The 15,834-nt window shown below is 49.2% G+C and overlaps 1 protein-coding gene across 15 annotated transcripts in view; it reads left to right on the forward strand.

The window, feature by feature from the left end:
- The window catches only part of HSPG2 (heparan sulfate proteoglycan 2), a 216,933-nt gene that overhangs the window by 57,256 nt on the left and 143,843 nt on the right, over positions 1–15,834 (forward strand). For 11 of the 15 annotated variants that reach the window (XM_081870613.1, XM_081870623.1, XM_081870621.1 and 8 more), the window contains exons 4-8: positions 2,028–2,111; positions 8,780–8,889; positions 9,861–9,919; positions 12,548–12,708; positions 12,816–12,854. In XM_081870613.1, coding sequence (XP_081726739.1) covers positions 2,028–2,111; positions 8,780–8,889; positions 9,861–9,919; positions 12,548–12,708; positions 12,816–12,854 — 453 coding nt within the window. The remainder of the gene's footprint in view (positions 1–2,027; positions 2,112–8,779; positions 8,890–9,860; positions 9,920–12,547; positions 12,709–12,815; positions 12,855–15,834) is intronic. The other 4 variants (XM_081870627.1, XM_081870617.1, XM_081870622.1 and 1 more) reach the window with 3 other exon arrangements.

The raw sequence follows: 15,834 nt of genomic DNA on the forward strand, positions 1-15,834 counted from the left end.
TATTATTATTATTATTATTATTTGTGTGGCATAGGAATGCGTTCATTATTTCCGTCAAAAAAATATAGTCTGGCCCCCCACAAGGTCTGAGGGACAGTAGACCGGCCCCCTGCTGAAAAAGTTTGCTGACCCCTGTCCTGGCTGAACAGATGGGGCAATGGAGGTGTTTCACATGGGTGGGGGGAGGCAGGAGGGCTGCAGGGAGGGGGTTGTTAGGGATATGCCTGGGAGGAAATTTAGGTGGGGTTGTTGTTGGGGAGCATAGCAGTGAGCGTGCCCATGCTTGGTCCTTTCGTCTTGGCCCCCCATCCTGCCCCATATGTCTACTTCCTTCCCTCCTATTGATCGCTGACAATTCAGCACTCAGTAGCCAAACTTTCCTGCCCTTTCTACCTTCCTCAGTGGGTTAGAGCATGGTGCTGATGATGCCAAGGTTGCAGGATCAGTCCACATCTGGGACAGCTGCATATTTCAGCATTTCAGGACTAGATGACCATGTTATAAGAGGGGAAAACCCTGCTCCTTTTCCCTTATGGGGTATCCAAGAGCCCGTATAGAGTCCTTAAGTGGGTTCCCTATCGGTAGGAGAAAATAACAGAGGCCAACCAGAGAACATTGAGAAGCAAAGTGGCTAGTAAGCCTGATCTATATCAAACTGTTGCAACAGGGACCCCACTCACCACATGCAGGAGGGAGGAGGAACCCAGAACAATGGTGCATAAACCCTTATAGACTTTTGAAATTGCCCTCCCTGGAGCCCAAGGTAAAAGTAAAGGGATCCCTGACCATTAGGTCCAGTCCTGGCTGACTCTGGGGTTGCAGTGCTCATCTCGCTTTACTGGCCGAGGGAGCCGGCGTACAGCTTCCGGGTCATGTGGCCAGCATGACTAAGCCGCTTCTGGCGAACCAGAGCAGCGCACGGAAACGCCGTTTACCTTCCCGTCGGAGCGGTACCTATTTATCTACTTGCACTTTGATGTGCTTTTGAACTGCTAAGTTGGCAGGAGCTGGGAGAGCAATGGGAGTTCATCTGGTCGCGGGGATTCAAATCACCGACCTTCTGATCGGCAAGCCCTAGGCTCTGTGGTTTAACCCACAGCGCCACCCGCGTCCCATTAAACCCTTATATAGACTTTTGAAATTGCCCACCCTGGAGCCCAAGACCACCCCCCAAAACATCATACATACATCACAGAAGGGGGTGGTCTACAGCAGAAATACATCACAAGAGGCTGTCTCCAGCAGAAAACCTGTTTGCCAGGATATCTGTTAATGGTCACTGATCGCTTTACCTGAGCAGCCTGGCCTTACGTTTGCGATGGTAAATACTTTAAATTCCTGAATCCCGGTCACAGGCTCACCCTATTCACACACAAATATGCCCTTAAGACAGGTAAGAAAAAGACAAGGGAGAGGCTTTCCCATTTCCTTCCTCCCTATAGAGAAATATTTGAGGGCAATTTGGGAGTGTCAAAATGACTTCAGGATTGCTCTCCTGTACTATTTCAGGCATGTGGTTTATATACAGTGGTACCTCAGGTTAAGTATTTAATTTGTTCCGGAGATCCGTACTTAACCTGAAACTGTTCTTAACCTGAAGCACCACTTTAGCTAATGTGGCCTCCCGCTGCCGGAGTACGATTTCTGTTCTCAGCCTGAAGCAAAGTTCTTAACCTGAGGTATTATTTCTGGGTTAGTGGAATCTGTAACCTGAAGCGTATGTAACCCGAGGTACCACTGTACTTATGTATGTGTTTGCCTTGTAAATTTATGAACATATGATTTATATATTTGAGATTTATGAATTCTTACAACAACCCTCAGGGTCCCTTCCAACTCTACAATTCTATTATTCCTTCCTCAGCTGTCTCAATAACCAAACCTCTCCATCCTTCCTTCCCAATTTCTGTGTCCTTCCTTTTCTGTTACTCTTAGCCAGGCACTAGAATTTTCAATAACAAAACTGGTTTTTCCTCTCCTCTCCTCTCCTCCTTCTCTTCTCTTTTCTTTTCTTCTCTTCTCTGCAGACCTTCCATCTCCTCCTCCTGTCGGGCTCCCTCCCCCTGCAAGCATGACCGGTGCAGAGACCCTTGAGGACGACTCTCTGCTCAGTAAGTGGCTAGTCCCCAACCCACTGTTGTAGAAAAAACCTGCTCCTTTTCCCTTATGGGGTATCCAAGAGCCTGTATAGAGTCCTTCAGTGTGTTCCCTATTGGTGGGAGAAAATAACAGAGGCCAGCCAGAGAATATTGAGAAGCAAAGCAGCTAGTAAGCCTGATCTTTATTCAACTGTTGCAACAGGGTCTTCACTCACCATATACAGGAGGGAGGAGAGAAACCCCGAACAATGGTGTGCAAGCCCTTATATAGACTTTTGAAATTGCCCACCCTGTAGCCAGAGACCACCCCCAAAAACATCATACATACATCACAGAAGGGGGGTGGTCTACAGCAGAAATACACCACAAGAGGCAGTCTCCAGCAGAAATCCTGTTTGCTAGGATACCTGATAATGGTCACTGATTGCTTTACCTGGGCAGCCTGACCATTCTTTTGTGATGGTAAATACCTGAATTCCTGAATCCAGGTCACAGGCTCCCCCTATTCATACACAAATACACCCTTAAGACAGGTAAGCAAAAACCAATGGAGAGGCTTTCCCATTTCCTTCCTCCTTGCAGAGAAATGTTTGTAGACAATTTGGGAGAGTCAAAATGGTTTGGGAGAGTCAAAATGGCTTTAGTATTGTTCTCCTGTAGACACGTGGTTTATATACTTATGTATGTGTTTGCCTTGTACATTTATGAAGGTTTATTTTATATTTGGGACCTTAGAATTCTTATAACACCACCCAGCATGGGTCATTGCAGCCTGCATGTGAAGAAAGCCAGAGGCTATGCTGCCAGGAGGGGGCTGAGTTGGGGTGCCCTGCTGTGCCCCCCCAAAGCCATTGTTATGGTCAAAAGAAAGCTGTTTTTTTGGTGGTGATGGGCATGGAATAATTAGCCGCCTGCTGGAAATTGTCTGGCGCAAAGGCAGGGAGAGGGGTGCCGTGGAGCGAGGGCAATGGTGCTCAGTGGTTAGAGCGCCTGCTTTGCAGGTTCAGCTCAGGGCGGCATCGCCAGGTAGTGCTGGAAATCTCCCTGCAGAGCTGCTGCCAGTCAGAGTCAATCAACATTATTGAGCTAAGTGGACCGATGATCCGAGAACAAGTTGGGTGCCCGGGAATTTTTGGGTGGGCGTTTAATGTGATGATCCCATGGGCGGTGTCTCTACCCCTGGACTTTTGCAATGAGGGAAGGGGAGGTCTGGCTAACCAAACTGACTCAGCCAACAGGAAGAAGCCCGCAGACCTCTCTCTCTCTCTTTTATTGTTCTCCTTTTGCGTCTCAAAGCGATTTTCCAGCTCACCCGCCCCAGGGAGGAGAGAGGCGAGGCACTGAGCGCAGGGCTCCTTAAAAGGAATCAAAGACTTGGGGCTGATTTTTACACGACTGGAGCAACTGCAGTGCCGGGGGGGGGGGTGACAGTTGCCAAGGCTGGCCAGGCCTCTACAGGGTGCAGGCGGATAAATCTGCCTGGATATTTGCCTGGGTTTCTCTGTTCCTCTGCTCCGCCACCCCCACCCTGCCTCCTTTGCCAGGCCTCTTCCCTCTCTTTAAGAGCCTGGTGGCCGGATCAGGGCAAAAAACCTCATCTGGCCTAAGCGTCCGGTTCGCACCGTGGCCAAACAGATACTCCAACGGGCAGCAGCCCCAGGGTGCAGCAGCAGCACCCTCCTCGCTGGTGAGTCACAAGGATTTGGAGGTAGACTGCGCCCGCATCTGGAGGCTCCATCGGTTGAGCGTAGCTGGTCGCTACTCCCAGTGAAGCTAAGGAGCGGCGAAGGGCCTGGTGGATCAGGCCAGTGTGTCCCATCTAGTTCACAGAGTCCTGCTCTCAAAGTGGCCAACCAGATGCCCGTTGTGGGAAGCCCGCAAGCAGGACCCGGGTGCGAAAGAAGCTGGAATCCCCGTGATTCCCAGAAACCGGCATTCTGAAGTATTACTGCTTCTGATTGTGGATCCTTTCCCCTTATATAATAATAATAATTTATTATTATTTGTACCCCGCCCATCTGGCTGGGTTTCCCCAGCCACTCTGGGCGGCTTCCACAGAGACCAAAAATACACTAAAATGTCACAGATTAAAAACTTCCCTTAAGATGTCTTCTGAATCTCAGGTAGTTGTTTATCGCTTTGACATCTGGTGGGAGGGCGTTCCACAGGGCGGGCGCCACTACCGAGAAGGCCCTCTGCCTGGTTCCCTGTAGCTTTGCTTCTCGCAATGAGGGAACCGCCAGAAGGCCCTCAGTGCTGGACCTCAGCGTCCGGGCAGAACAATGGGGGAAGAAATCCTTCCTTTGTTTAGAAGGGGCCTGCCTCCCCACCCCACCTTCTATGGGTCTGTTTGTAACTCCTTTTGTAATGCCTTTCCTGGAGTTGGGGCCAAGATGGCTTCTCCTCGCAAGCCCACATCTGGCTCCCCAGATGTGCCCCAGGCCTTGTCCCAAACGAGTGGGGCTGTGGCAGGAGATTCAGCCTTGACATTGCTCCTAGGGCAGCAGGCTTGCCCCAGGCCGCTTGCCCTGTTCAGAGGGGGCCACAACCCCCAAAATGCTTTTTGTCTCTGAGAGACAGTGTTGCATTGTGGTTTCAGCTTCGGACTTGGGTTCAAATCCCTCCACTCGGCCAGGAAGTTCACTGGGTGTGAACTTGGGGGTCAGCGTCCCTGCCTCTCAGCCTGACATACCTCACAGGGCTGTTGTGAGGATTAAATGTGGAAGGGGGAGAATAGCGGGATATGAATGCTATGAAACCAAAAGAGATAAAAGCTGCCTGCCTATTCCCTGACAATGGCTGTGCCCCAGCAGAGAGGGAACTGCACTCTGCATGCGCTCAGAGGAAGCACCTTTCTCTGCTGTTTTGCTCCCACCTTCCAGAGCTGAGTTTCCAGCACATAATAATAATAATAATAATAATAATAATAATAATAATAATAATACAGTGGTACCTCGGGTTACATATGCTTCAGGTTACAGACTCCACTAACCCGGAAATAGTACCTCAGGTTAAGAACTTTGCTTCAGGATGAGAACAGAAATTGTGCTCCAGCGGCGCGGCGGCAGCGGGAGGCCCCATTAGCTAAAGTGGTGCTTCAGGTTAAGAACAGTTTCAGGTTAAGAACAGACCTCTGGAACGAATTAAGTACGTAACCAGAGGTACCACTATAATAATAATAATAATAATAAATTTTATTTATACCCCACCCTCCCCAGCCGAAGCCGGGCTCAGAGCAGCTAACAGCAATAAAAGTAACACAGCATTCTAAAATCAATTCATTCTAAAATCAATTCAAAATCGAATTAATGGCAACTGTTGGGCTAGAATTCTGTGAGGATTACCGAAGGAGGGGGTCAGGCTGTGCCCTGGCCAAAGGCCTGGTGGAACAGCTCTGCCTTGCAGGCCCTGCGGAAAGATGTCAAGTCCTGCAGGGCACTGGTCTCTTGTGACAGAGAGTTCCACCAGATCGGGGCCACAGCCCAAAAAGCCCTGAGCTTCAAGGGGCTGAATTAATACTTGGGGTGATGCTAACCCCGGAGGCAACAATCTGGGTCAACCCCCAAATGTCGCAGAGCCTGGCAGGAAAGATTTGCATGTTGCTGTGGCAAGGAAGAGATTAAGGCAAGGGTTTTTTTGGGGGGGGGTGAGAGAACTACCCCATACCATTTCCTCCACCCAAACATTCATTCCCCCTTAAGAAAAAAATACTGTTAGGGCATTAGAAAGGGCTGTTTGAATCCATGGGCATGGCACATTCTTTGGGGGTGACTCTGCAAGGCAGGGAGGAGCGGGCAGCTCTTGCCAGGTCATGGGGGCACAGTGGCACATGGGGCATCTGAATGGGGCCTTTGTGTGGGTCAGACAACGGGTACCCCTGTTTGCCCGGGCTGCATGGGAGTGGGATACAGGCACCCTGGCATCCCTGCCTTGAGTTGCTGTCCTGGGAGTTGGAGAAGGAGGCCTAATGCAATTTTGGGCTGCATCTACAGAAGTCTAGTGTCCAGACCAAGGGAAATAATACTGTATTTGCCCGGATATAAGCCACACCCACAAATAAGCTGCACCTTTAAAATTCAAGGGGGGGGAGAGGAAAAAAAAAGACAATACAGTGGTACCTGGGGTTAATAACTTAATTTGTTCTGGAGGTCCGTTCTTAACCTGAAACTGTTCTTAACCTGAGGTACCACTTTAGCCAATGGGGCCTGCCGCTGCCGCCGTGCCACTGCCACACGATTTCTGTTCTCATCCTGAAGCAGAAAGGCAGCATGGCATGTCAGATTAAGACCTTGGAGAGACCAGGGTTCAAATCCCCCAACTCAGCCATGAAGCTCCCTGGGTAATGTCGGGCCAGCGACACTTCTCTCTCAGCCTAACCTACCTCACAGGGCTGTTGTGAGAAAAAAACAGGGAGGGAGAATCATGTAGGCCACCTTGAGCTCACTGGAGGAAAAAAGTGGGACAGAAATATAATGAATAAATAAATAGTCCTGCTCAGAGTGTTGAAAACAATACAGCAGCTTATTATTGTTATTGTTGTTGTTGTTATTATTATTATTAGTGGTCTCAGGGTTCCTGTTTTGACTCACTGCCTAGCCTTGGTCACATCACCTGCCTGTTCCTAGATGGCCACCTGTCATGAATTCTTTAGTAGAGATTCCTGCATTGCAGGGGGTTGGACTAGATGACCCTTGGGGTCCTCTTCTAAATCTGTGATTCTACAATTCCCTGCTCTTTGTCCTACCCCAGCCAGATGCAAGACCAGCCGGGCAGTGAAAAAGTACAGATAAGGGGCCCAGTTAACTGGAGTTAAGATTATCATTTATCAAGAGCGGGGCCTTTTCTGCAGTGGCTCCATGGCGCTAAGAAACAGGCCTCTGATCTCCCCAGATCTCCTGCTGCAGGCGGTGAAAATGTGTGTTTGGGGACAAGCAGACAGCTTTGCATAGCTTTCAATGCACCGTTTAACACAATTGTAATTTAATTTGCATTTGTGTGTGTGTGTGTGTGTGTGTTTTAAAGGTGGCTTAGAAATATTGCAGACAAGTAAACGAGTACATTTTAAAATTAGCCAAACAGCCTTGTGATGAGCTAGCGGGTCTGGGAGCCCATCTCAGTTCCAGATGCAGCAGAATCAGCCCTCTTTCTTCTTCCCTCGAAAAGTCAAACACCTTGAATTCTGCAGAGGCTAGAAGCCAAGGGGCCAGTGATTCCCTGGCAGTGATTCCTGCATTGCAGTGGGTTGGACTAGATGACCCTTGGGTCCCTCTTCTAAATCTGTGAATCTACAATTCCCTTCTCTTTGCTCTTTTTTGCCGTATAACTGTGTCCTGCCTCAGGGCTGCTGTGCAGCCAGACCCAAGACCAGCCTGGCGGTGCCTATCTCCCCATTCAGAAAGTGCAGTTAAGGGCCCCAGTTAACTGCCTCAGATGAAAGGGAGCAGCCAAGCAGAGCTGCCTCTCGCCCCCGTTCCGTTTCCCTGCAGGGAAAGCACCTAATGCAGATGCGGCTCTCGCTGCAGAGGCACCTGGAGCCCCGAAAACGTTGCTGTCGCACACCCTTCCGTCGCTTGGCCTGCCTCGCAGCTGTGCCTGGGAGCTGCCGCTGGCCAGTGATCCTGGCAGGCAGCCTGTGTGAAATCTGGGGGTGGCGAGGCTGATATCCAGGGCCTTTTTGTCTCTCTTTCCCTCCCCTTCACGGACTTCCACCTCATCTCCCCATCTTGGAAGGAAGGAGGGGTCTGCTGAGGCTTTGCATGCCTGTGTGGGAGCAGGGAGGCATGTCTCATGAAAGCTATCGCCTGGGTGGGGTGGCATATTTGGTGCCTTTCATTTGACACACACACACACACACACACACATTCTCTGGCAAGAGTTCCCTTGCGTTACAGTTAGGGCTTTGAAATCCTTCGCACTCGCATCTCCGGCAGCTTCCATTTTGCAGGAAGTCGGCGACATCTTCATTGTCTTCCATAAACACGGTTTTAACAGTGAGTCCGTAAGTGACTGTGGAGGCCAATTCTGGATCCACACGTCCTTCCACAGTGGGGACATAGGTTTCCAGGCTGGAGTTGATCACGGTGAAGGTTTTCCAAGTGTGCCTTCCTCTTCCTCACATTTCTCCCTTGCGTCCTGAGCATAGCTGTCAACCTTCCCTTTTTTGGCGGGAAATTCCCTTATTCCAGTGCCGTTTCCCCACTGCTGTCCCGGATTGTCAGATATCCCTAGACTGTCCCTGGGACGGGTGAGGCAGCTGATCCCTTATTTTCAAGGCTGCTGATCCCTTATTTTCAAATCTGAAAGTTGACAGCTATGGTCCTGAGTTCGAGCGTCTTCAAAGCCCATGGCACCTTTGGTAAACGCTGTTCTCCAGTTGGAGCGCTCGCAGGCTAGCGTTTCCCAGTTGTCGGTGTTTATACTACATTTTTAAAGATTTGCCTTAAGAGAGTCTCTGTGAACGAAGCCATCATTTGCCTTCACTGCCCCTCTCTGCCTCCATCACTGGGCTTCACTGTCTCTGATGCTGCCTTGCAGATAGGAAACTTTTGACACACACGAAAATTCTCATTTGTATCTGTGGTCATGAGTGTGTGGGCAAGAGAAGGAATTCTTCTGTATTAAGTCACTAATAGGACCAACAATCTCCTAACTATCTCCTCTCCATCATCTCTCCCCTCTAGTCTATTTCCGGGCCCTGGTGAATTTCACAAAGTCCATCGACTACAGCTCCCGCCTGGATGATGTCAACTCAGAGGAGTTCCAGGATGTCTCCAAAGCGGTGGTGGACACGGTAAGGCCTGATTCTGTCCCATTTCCACAAAGGAGCTGTCCCAAGGGGACAGAGATCGTGACCCTTTGGACAGTCTTATCCTCCTCTGATTTTTATACCCCTATGCGTTTGGATCAAAATAAGCACCTACTCCCATAAGATTCCCTTGAACTCAGTGTTTTAACATCTGCTAGGGTATCCCTGTTCTATGTTCCACCCCCCCTAGAGTTAAGACGTTAATGTATCAGGAGCAGGGCCTTTTCTGCAGTGGCTCCATGGTGATGAAACGCACACGCCTCTGATCTCTCCAGATCTCCTGTTGTAGGCAGTGAAAACGTATGTTTGGGGACAAGCAGACAGCTTTGCATAGCTTTCAATGCAACGTTTAACACAGGCTTCCTTAACCTCGTCCCTCCAGATGTTTTGAGACTACAATTCCCATTATCCCTAACCACTTGTCCTGCTAGCTAGAGATCTTGGGAGTTGTAGGCTTAAAACAGCAGTTCTCAGTCTCACAGATGTTGTTGGACTACAACTCCCATCATCCCCGAGCTCTGGCCTTGCTAGCTAGGGGTGATGGGAGTTGTAGTTCAACAACATCTGGGGACCCACAGGTTGAGAAAGGCTGGCTTAAAACATCTGGAGGGCCGAGGTTGAGGAAGCCTGTTTTAACACAATTGTAATTTAATTTGCTTTGTATTTGTGTGTGTGTTTTAAAGGTGGCTTAGAAATATTGCAGGTAAGTAAATGAGTAGATTTTAAAATTAGCCAAAGAGCCTTGCAATCAGCTAGCGGGTCTGGGGGCCCCTCTCAGTACCAGATGCAGCAGAATTAGCCCTCTTCCTTATCCCCTGAAAGGTCAGAGCAACAAACACCTTGAATGGTTCTCCCCTGGCAGTGATTCCTGCATTTCAGGGGATTGGGCTAAGTGACTATTTGGGCCCCTTCCAACTCTGCAATTCTACGAGGCTGATGCAATTTTCTCTCTGCAGCTGGAGTCTGAATACTACAAGATCCCCGGAGAGCAGGTGGTTAGCGTGGTCTTCATCAAGTGAGTCCAGGGGTTGGTTTCCATGTCCAAGGTGCCACGGAGGCAGGATTTAACCCCCGCCTTTGCTGTTTTCTTTTAAGGAGCTTGCATTGCAGGCAGAAGCTCTTAACCGGGTGATGTGAGATGGTGGGAGCAAGCAGAGTGTAGGAGAAAGACCAAGAAGCCCCACCAAGAATGGCCTTAGAAAAAGGGGGACATCTGGGCTGGTGCAGAACTACAACTCCCATCTCTACAATGGGCAATGCTAGTGGCCAGGGCTGGATGGAGCTGGAGTCTAGCAACACCCAGAAGTCTGCCATCCCGGAACTAGATTGTCACTTGCCTTCACTGCCCCTAGCTGCCTTCATCACAATCTTGCTTTGTTTTAGAAGAGGGAAAGGGATTGTGTGGCCCTCAAGACATTGCTGGGCTCCAGATGACGTTGGATTCGAACTCACATCCTTCCTGACCATTGACCATGCTGGCTAGTGATTGCTGAAGTGCCAACAACAACAACAACAACAACTGTTTATTTGTACCCCACCCATCTGACTGGGCTTCCCCAGCTACTCTGGGCGGCTTCCAACAAAGATTAAAAATACATTAAAATGTCACAAATTAAAAACCTCCCTGAACAGGGCTGCCTTCAGATGTCTTCTAAATGTCAGGTAGTTGTTTATCTCTTTGACATCTGATGGGAGGGCGTTCCACAGGGTGGGGGCCACTACCGAGAAGACCCTCTGCCTGGTTCCCTATAGCTTTGCTTCTCGCAGTGAGGGAACCGCCAGAAGGCCCTCGGCACTGGACCTCAGCATCTAGGCTGAACGATGGGGGTGGATACACTCCTTTAGGTATACTGGGCCGAGGCCGTTTAGGGCTTTCAAGGTCAGCACCAACACTTTGAATTGTGCTCGGAAACGTACTGGGAGCCAATGTAGGTCTTTCAAGACCAGTGTTATATGGTCTTAGCGGCCTCTCCCAGTCACCAGTCTAGCTGCCGCAGTCTGGATTAGTTGTAGTTTCCGGGTCACTTTCAAAGGTATCCCCACGTAGAGCGCATTGCAGTAGTCCAAGCAGACAACATTTGAAGGCTACAGGTTTCCCATCACTTAAGTAGATCATCACTTGCATTCAGTGCTTCTGGCTACCTCCAATCAGCCTCCTTTTAATGCAGGGACAGGGACCCTGTAGCTGTCCTTGGACTCAGCCTCCCATCATCAGCCCTGACCACTAGGCTGGTGGGAGGCAAAGTTTTTCCAGCATCTGAAGGATCACCACTTTCTCAGCCCTGCTTTAGAGAAGACCTTGCCCCAATGTTCTTCCCTGATGACAAGATCCAGAAACTTGTTTCCCCTCTCCTCTTTGTTTCTTTTAATCAACAGCTGCAAGCTGAGATATTTTAGGAGATGCAAAGAGGTTGAGGGAACGTTCTTTCACATGTGGTGGACTTGTAAAAGGGTAAAAGAGTATTGGGAAATGATCCGTAATGAATTGGAAAAAAAATGTTTTAAAGTACCGTATTTTTCGCGCTATAGGGCGCACTGGACCATAGGGCGCACCTAGGTGTGTTTTTTTTTTGGGGGGGAATAAAGAAAAAACATATTTCCCCCCCCCCCCGGTGCGGGGCTGGGGCGGGGGAAGCCTGAGCCCCAGCCGCCAGAACAGGCTGCTATCTGCAAGCCTGGGGAGCCCGGCGGGAACTCCCGCGGGCTCCCAAGGCTTGCTGATAGCTTCCTGAAGCCTGGAGAGTGAGAGTGGTTGGTGCGCACTGACCCCTTTCGATCTCCAGGCTTCAGTGAAAGCCTGCATTCGCCCCATAGGACACACACTCATTTCCCCTTCATTTTTGGAGGGGAAAAGGTGTGTCCTATAGGGCGAAAAATATGTTACTTTCCCCCAAAAAACCAGAGTCCTTTTTCTTGGGGATACATTCAGACTGAAATTCCCAGGTGTCAAAAAGGTTATTTATGTATGCCACTACTGCAGCCCATGTTTTGTTAGCCCGAAAATGGAAAACGAGCGAGGTCCCAACCAAAGAAGAATGGCAACTTAAGCTGACAGAATATGCACAGCTTGCAGACTTAACATATAGAATAAGAGAACAAGAAGAACATACGTTTAGATAAGATTGGAAAACATGTATTGAATATATGGGAATTAATTCTGTACAGCTGAAAACGGTGGCAGCATTAAGATTAATTCAGTGTAAATAAGTTTTGATGGATGTAATAATGGTTTAGTTTTTGTAAAATATGCAGGAGTTTATGATATGCAAAATGGACCATGGAAAGAGCAGGAGGGAAGTCATTAGTATTTTAAGGATGCTTAAATGAGTATTTTAAATTGTAAAACAGAAAATTTAATGAAAAACTATACGAAAAAAAGAGAGATATTTTAGGACAGTGGTTCCCAAACTTGGGTCTCTAGCTGGTTTTGGACTACAACTCCCATCATCCCAAAATCAGTCCCAAAAGTAGCTCGAGAGCCAGGTTTGGGAAACACTGTTTTAGGATCTGAACAGCACAGTCCTTGGAAAGGAAGAGTTAGGGGGGAGGTGGGAACTGGACCCTGTCTCCAGATTCAGGTTTTACCCCCTTCAGCACATGATGGGTCCATGAATCGTGCCCACACACCTCCTTTTCCCCCCAGAGAGATTGATGGCTACATCTTCGTGGAGCTGGATGTGGGCTCCGAGAGGAACGTGGACGAGGACCAGATCCGCCAGGTGCTTTTCTCGGTCATCGAGAGCGGCTCCATCGCCTCCTACGTCACCTCCACGTGGGGATTCCAGTTCCGCCGCTTGGGAGCAGGTGAACCAGACCAGAACCTATATGTGGGTTAGGATGGGGTGGAGTTTATTGTGGAAATGGGCGCCCCCCCCCGTCCCATTCACCATGAACTGTCCGTTTGCTTTCAGCCCAAACCCCGCCTCCCCCCATTACAATGGAGCCCCCAGGTGAGTGTGGCGTCAGAGGGGTGCAATGGGACCTGGAGGCTTCTGTCCTGGGGGCAGAATAGGGTCGGGAAGCCCCTTTCTTGCCAGGCACCTCCCCTCTCAGTTCAAGGGAAGGTGGGTCAACCCGGGGCCCCCAGATGTTGTTGGACTACAATTCCCAGCATCCTCAGCCAGTGTAGGTGATTGTCAGGGCTGATGGCTGTCCAAGAACAAATGGGGACCCCTAGTTGAAGTGCACTGGTCTGTGTGGTTGGGGGAGAAATTCGCATTCAGGTCACTTTGGAAGGGAGATCTCTTCAAATTCACACTTCGTGAAACACAAACTGAAACATAGCCATCCTTGCAAGCTGGCACTTGTGCAAATTTCAGGACACCGTTTTCCAAACAAGCGATGTGTGCAAAATAGCATATATTGTGCGGGGGGCGGGAGCGTGAAATACGGGCGAAATAGCATGCCACCCAAATGCATTATACTAGAGAAAATCCCTTGCGGAATGGTGCCAGAAACACTATTCAAAAAAATGAATTTCCCGAGAGAAGTTTGCACTAAAGTGCTGATCGGATTTCACGAGTGTTGTTTCTCCCTTGCTGCCAGCCAAAATAGCAAATTGCTGTGGAAATGCGGAGAAACTGATTAAAAAATATATAAAAATCTTCAATTAAAGAGAACCATAAAACAAATACAAAACAGATCAGAAACAAAAGCAGCTATCGTAGCAACAGTCAAAATACAAAAAAGCAGTAGATCTAAAACCAGTTCAAATCCTGAAACTGAATTTAAGATAGGAAAGAAGAGAAACTGGGTTGAAATGGACGAATTTACCCATCCCTAATGATCACCCCCCCCCTCCTGGGAACCGTCACCCCCCCCCCTTTGGCTCCTCTCTGCAGCACCTCCTTGGAATCCCGTATGGAAGAAAACATCCGAGATTGTTCTTACAGCTGCAGGGCTCACGTTTCACCATCTGTGAGGTCTGGCCAGAGTGATCTTTGCAGATTGTAAGAGGGAGGTTTCGGAGCAACCCTGTGCTCTCCACACAGAGAGAGCACACACTTTTCTTGCTCAGCTATATATCAGGAGAGGCCGCCTCCATAGCGACACATTTCCACCACGGCTGTGCTAGTGGTGCTTCTGAGTGCCGTTCGCTCGAAACTGCCTGAGGGAGGAGCTGCTATTGCACTCTCAAGTCCTGTTTTGCGGTTTCCCACAATCTCATTTCACTTTCAATTTGCACACCGCCTTTCTATATTACCATTCGCAAGGCAGTTTGCAAGCTTGAGGAATCAGCAAGGATTGCACACCTTCTGACAACCTGCTCCAATACCAAAAACATTTCATAATAAAAACATAACTTTAAAACAAATGATTTGTATCAAATAAAGTGATATTCAACAATCCATTAGAATATACAGCGGTACCTCAGTTCTCGAATGTTGACCCGTTTCGGAACCTGAACGCCGAAAACCCGCAAGTAAATGCTTCTGTTTTCGAACGCGCCTCAGAAGTCAAACGGCTTCCGCTGTGTGTTGTTCCATTTTCTCAATTGAATTTGCAGATAGCTCTGTTTGCGCCTCGGTTTTCAAACTTTTCGGAACTCGGAATGGTTTTCCGGAACGGATTACATTTGAGAACCGAGGTACCACTGTAATAGCACACTGTAAAATTAAATATCAGCAAATAATAATGAAGCAGAAAATCGTTCTTAGCAATTGCAATAGATAATTTCTAAACTATAATCAACAAAAAATAACAGCAAGTCACAGGGCATAACATAGCACAATACAAATGGAGAAACAAAGACACACAAAATTATTTTTCAGAAATATATACCTGAACTCCTCCCCCCCCCCCCCCCGCTGCTTCTGCTGTTCCTAAAGTCATGGTCTGGGAAATGCTTCTAGGGCTGGAGGAGGCGGGCCGAGGCAGGTGGCAAAAGCCATTGCCTGGCGGCCAGCACAAAGTCTATCTCACCTGGCATCTGGCCGCTTTGGGGATGGCATGCAGGACTCGATGGGCAGAACCTCATTCAGCACACTCGTCTTATATGCTTGTTGTTGTTGTTTAGTTGTTTAGTTGTGTCCGACTCTTCATGACCCCATGGACCAGAGCATGCCAGGCACTCCTGTCTTTCACTGCCTCCCGCAGTTTGGTCAAACACATGCTGGTAGCTTCGAGAACACTGTCCAACCATCTCGTTCTCTGCCGTCCCCTTCTCCTTGTGCCCTCCATTTCCCCCAGCATCAGGGTCTTTTCCAGGCAGTCTTCTCTTCCCCTGAGGTGGCCAAAGTATTGGAGCCTCAGCTTCAGGATCTGTCCTTCCAGTGAGCACTCAGGGCTGATTGCCTTCAGAATAGAGGGGTTTGATCTTCTTGCAGTCCATGGGACTCTCAAGAGTCTCCTCCAGCACGATAATTCAAAAGCATCAATTCTTTGGTGATCAGCCTTCATTATGGTCCAGCTCTCACTTCCATACATCACTACTGGGAAAACCATAGCTTTAACTATACACTTAGGTTCAGCTAAACGAACTCCCTATTGCATCTCCTGAACACACTGCCAGTAAAATTGCAATGGGCAACCCTGGATCTCTAGTGGGAGAAAAACATCTCTGAGCTGTGCATGGACCGGCAGAGCTGCCTTCCTCACCTGCCTGTTGCACAGCCCTTTTCGAGGGGTGGGGTGGCCTCCAGGTCCCTTTGCGCTCGCCTGCTTGTGTTGTGCCATGTGTTTCTCTGCCAGTGTGAGTGATGGACATCCCTGGTCCCTCCCTCGGGATCTGTGAACCATGCCCAAAGGAACACATGCCTCTCCCTCCAGCTGGGCTGTGGCACGCAAGGGCAGGGACTGGCATGTTGCTTCCTGATGCCCGTGCCACCGGGCAGTGTGCAGTGCCTGGTTTGCAGCAGCGTGGCGTGGTTGGGAAAGGGCCACGACTCAGCTCTGTATTTTTCTACTCTGTGACTGGCAGCAATGGCTCTG

This window comes from Podarcis erhardii (assembly GCF_964252035.2).
Source record: "Podarcis erhardii genome assembly, chromosome: 7".
In the NCBI taxonomy this organism is placed as follows: domain Eukaryota; kingdom Metazoa; phylum Chordata; class Lepidosauria; order Squamata; family Lacertidae; genus Podarcis; species Podarcis erhardii.